The sequence below is a fragment of the Rutidosis leptorrhynchoides genome, chromosome 4 (assembly GCF_046630445.1).
Source record: "Rutidosis leptorrhynchoides isolate AG116_Rl617_1_P2 chromosome 4, CSIRO_AGI_Rlap_v1, whole genome shotgun sequence".
Lineage (NCBI taxonomy): Eukaryota > Viridiplantae > Streptophyta > Magnoliopsida > Asterales > Asteraceae > Rutidosis > Rutidosis leptorrhynchoides.
In genome coordinates this window covers 65,081,479-65,085,916 of record NC_092336.1, presented here as the reverse complement: position 1 = coordinate 65,085,916, position 4,438 = coordinate 65,081,479, and the positions used below count along the sequence as shown (strand labels likewise).

At 32.2% G+C, this 4,438-nt stretch overlaps 1 protein-coding gene across 1 annotated transcript; it reads left to right on the top strand.

Moving 5' to 3' along the window:
- Nucleotides 1-821: 821 nt before the first annotated feature.
- LOC139840554 (V-type proton ATPase subunit F) lies at nt 822-3,952 on the top strand. Its single transcript, XM_071830816.1, has 5 exons — nt 822-901; nt 1,257-1,337; nt 1,940-2,021; nt 3,060-3,142; nt 3,419-3,952. Exons 2-5 carry the CDS (start codon nt 1,275-1,277, stop codon nt 3,581-3,583), a joined length of 393 nt encoding a protein of 130 aa, XP_071686917.1. The 5' UTR covers nt 822-901; nt 1,257-1,274; the 3' UTR covers nt 3,584-3,952.
- Nucleotides 3,953-4,438: the final 486 nt, after the last annotated feature.

The following is a 4,438-nucleotide window of genomic DNA, read 5'->3' as shown; positions in this document are numbered from 1 at the left end:
ATGGAGGTACAACAATTTCATGACGGTTCCAGAAACAAACACTTATTACTACATCCTAAAATCATGCCGAAGTGATTGCATTACATGAAGCTACTCGGGAATGTTTTTTGGTTAAGATCAATGACACAACTCATTACTGATTCTTGTGGACTAGAACGCGATAAAAGTCCAACAACTATTTATGAAGATAATGCAGCTTGCATATCACAGATGAAAGAAGGGTATATCAAAAGTGACCGAACAAAACACATACCTCCTAGATTCTTCTCATACACTCAAAATCTCATTAAGAACAACTAGATTGAAATGAGATATGTTCAATCCAGCAAAAACTCTGCTGATCTTTTCACCAAAGCACTTCCAACTGCTATTTTCAGAACATACGTTCATAACATTGGCATGAAACATGTTCAAAAGATGTAACAACTCAGCAATGTCTACTTGAGGGGGAGCCAACTCTATGCTGCACTCTTTTTTCCTTAGCTAAAGTTTTTTTCCACTGGGTTTTTCTTTAACAAGATTTTTAACGAGGTAGTACAAGTTGTTCTCTAATGAAACAAAATTGTCATCCAAGGGGGAGTGTTGTGATATCATAAAAGTTATGATCATATGGCCGACAATTTATTCTACATCTTTATCAATCCACCAAGTAAAAGACAAATTTGAAATCTTGTGAGTAGATTTTATACAGTAAAGTTTAGTATTATAAATAGCAATTGAAATGTAAGGATACAATACGCCGATACTTTTATAATAGAATTTATTTTCTATTTCTCTTCTTTATTTTTGTTCAAAAGCTTTGTTGCTAATAATATTTATAACAACTTATATTTATTCTTTATTATTTATTTATTTTTGTTATACTTGCCGATCATATTCTCTGTTTCTAGATTGATTACAGGTATACAATCTTCATCTCTTTCTCGATCGATTCCACGTATGTAATCGTATTCCAACGGTGATTTATGAATTGAATTTGGATCTGGATTTTGTTTTGTCTCGATCTTAATTTACCAGCTCAATTCAATTTTTAGACTGTTCAAGTTCAACATATGAACCCTAAGATTTAGAATCGCATTATAGTTTTCTTATTATATTCCTAAGCTTCATTTTTGCAATTCAATCGCAATCGTGTTCACTCCTAGAATATTTACTTGAATCACACTAATTCTCTTAGATTGAATCCCTAAATAATCATATTCAAAATTGAAGTTGTGATTATTGCCTGTTGAGCTAACATATATCTGTTTGTGTAGTTATATCTTTCGGATCAAATGGCGAACCGAGCTCAAATTCCTAATAACAACTCAGCACTAATTGCTATGATTGCTGATGAGGTGCTTAGTATTTTGCTTTTATGAAATTCATATTGATTCTTTTATACTACTTCTATGTTTACATTCCACTTAAAGTATGCACTCTGTGATTTGCTAATTATGTTGATGAGAGGGAAAACAATTCTCCAATTGAGATTAATAGGACTATATCAAATTGAATTACAGAGATTTTTAAGCGTACAAATAAGTTGTTGAGTGTAGTTAAGTTTAAGAAAATCATGAGACAAGTGCAATGGACTAAGGCTGTGCTAGCCTACGACTGTAACGTTCTGAACACGACTGATCAGATGAGAAGGGTTTTTCTATTTGTGAAATGTTTGAGTTCCTAAGAATGTAAAAAATTGTGAATCGAAGTTTCGTTATTAGTCAGTTATTGGCTTAATGCCTTTTTACAGCTTCTCATGATTGAAAAAATCTCTCACTTGATACTTTAACTTTTCATACCACATGTGTAAACTTTGTGCTATCTTCTTCCATTGCTGGTAATAACTGTAGTACTGGACTGTTTTGCTTTGGTTATCGGTAATTTGATGTTCTTTGGTCAGTTTTAGCTAATGCTGGATTCATTTCAATGTTTTAATAATTGTTTGTATCTGATGCAGGACACGATAACTGGATTTTTACTTGCTGGAGTCGGCAATGTTGACTTGCGGAGGAAAACAAATTACCTCATTGTGGATTCGAGTATTATTTCTTCCTTGAACATAGTTAGATTTTCTATTAAATTGTCTGCTGCTATCTTTTGTATAGCTTTCTGTTATCCTTATAGTGCGTTCTCGTGCGAAATAATTGGACTATTTTAGGTTTCCATAAAATGCTTCTTATAGCTAGAGGAAAATATATGGTATCGTTAGCTGCATAAATTTATTTAGCAAATCTTTTAAGTGTTGCATTAAGACAGTACCCCAATAATTAAGGCAGTTCAAGCACCAAGATGCATGTTGGGACAGTACCCCAAATTTTCTACAGAGTGCTAATTATTTCCAATCTTATATTGTAAACACACGAATAACATAAAAAGGAAAGCTAGTTAGGCAAAATGGTCATAATTATAGGGATCTGTGCTAGCCTAATGTAAATAGTTAACATAAGTTCTTTGGACTTCCTCTTTCGATTACTTATCATCTAGTCCAATAAACTGCTGGTTGTTGGTTCGAGGTAGGTTACTAACTTATTGTATATGTATATTAACCATTTTTTACAGTCATATGTATCCTTGATAATCGTTCACTGTTTCTAATTTAAAAAATTGAAGCATTCCAAAGATGTTACTTTATATAATGAAGTTGCAATGTTTTACCAGGAAATATTTTTGGAAAGTGTTTGTTAAATGTCTAAATACTCATCACCAATTAAATAATAGAAATATAGAATCCTGCAGGTCCAGTTACAAGAACGCTAAATTGGGATTTATTGTTGAATTTCATTTGTTAAATTTAAAGAATTTAAGATGTTTTAACTTTTAATTTGTCATGTGACATATCTAGTGGAAGTTACTGATGTGATGGATGTATAAAGTCACTTGCACTGTTCCTAATTGGATCACAAATTTATGCTTCTTAAGCCACCTTAAATGGTGATTTCATAGTTAATAAAAGATTATCATGAGTTTTAACTTTTAAGCTATAACTAAGAGTTAGACTTTTGGTAATGCTAATGAACATCTTAGAATCCATTCATTTCTGGTTCATGTGTAAAATCTTTCTGGTTCATTTGTTTCAGAGACAACTGTCAAACAAATCGAGGATGCTTTCAAAGAATTCACTTCAAGAGATGATGTGGCAATAGTCTTGATCAGTCAATATGTAAGTACAAGTACTCAGTGTTCTATAACTTATGAAGTACTCACTACTGAATATTACACGTACCTTGGTTACTTGATAAAAGAAAGAAATTAAGCACTTACGAAACTAAGCTCAAACTACTCAAACGATACATAGAAAGATAACAATTTGTGTGATATACAATTGCATATCTAACAAGCACCTTATTTCTCAACTTTGGTACACGTTTATCACAATGGAGTAGTTAATGTAAACAAACAATTGTTACTATCTTCTGAAGAATTTTTTTCATCACAGGTTGCAAATATGATACGGTTCCTAGTCGATAGCTACAACAAACCAGTTCCAGCTATTTTGGAGATTCCTTCAAAGGACCACCCGTATGATCCTGCACATGATTCTGTACTGTCACGTGTCAAGTACCTCTTCAATACTGAATCTGTCGCTGGTGACAGGCGCTAATTAAATAAAAAAAACTTTTTGAGTGATCAGTTTTCTTCAACATGAAGTTATGATTATCTCAGCCTAACTTTAAGCACTATTGGGTGTAAAATTCTCGCAACAATAAAATGCCATCTATCATGTACCGGGGTGTGGGTGAGAAGAGACTTGATTCGATTGATCATATAATATAGGTCTCCCAACATGTTGGATGGTTTGAACTGTTAGATCTTTTGATCTTCAACTGGTTGTTTGTATTCTTCGTCTCTATTTTCCTTTGTAAATTAGAGATATAATTTAATATATTTAAATTATATAATTTATATAAACGAATTTGGAATACTTGTAGTAATAAATAATCAAGTTATTACACCCAGTCATCTATGGTTTTGGTTGAATTTCATGTCCCTTTATACACTAATATTTAGTATTTATCCTATCAGATTTCATAACATCAAAATATACACAATTTTACATTATTATAAACACTTGTCAACTTTCGTTTTCACATTGACATCGGTAGCCTGATTGTGTAACATTATTAAAACAACATGAAGGTTGATTGAATCCTAAAGCTCCCAATTTAATCATCATTTTTTTCTCCTGCTTATGCACAACTTTTATCAGACATGTTTTCATATTAACATGTTTAATTTCAAAGGAATCCTTTTGTTTTGATCTTTAACAAATATGTATGCATCGATTTAACTCTTGTCATATGTAGTCATCACAGTCACAGTCATACAAAATTTTGATGCAGTTGATGTTGATGTGGATTGTTGTCTATGGTAATCACTGTCCAATTGTCCATTGTGTGTCGTAATGTAGTAGGTTAAAGTTGAGTGTGAATCTTCTAATCACGTTGGCTCTGACGGT

Excerpts from the sequence above, each read along its gene's own strand:
- LOC139840554 (XM_071830816.1), top strand. The coding sequence starts at position 1,275 with ATGGCGAACCGAGCTCAAATTCCTAATAACAACTCAGCACTAATTGCT. Across the intron at positions 2,022-3,059 it reads TTACCTCATTGTGGATTCGA|AGACAACTGTCAAACAAATC; the intron begins GTATTATTTCTT and ends CATTTGTTTCAG. Across the intron at positions 3,143-3,418 it reads TAGTCTTGATCAGTCAATAT|GTTGCAAATATGATACGGTT; the intron begins GTAAGTACAAGT and ends TTTTCATCACAG.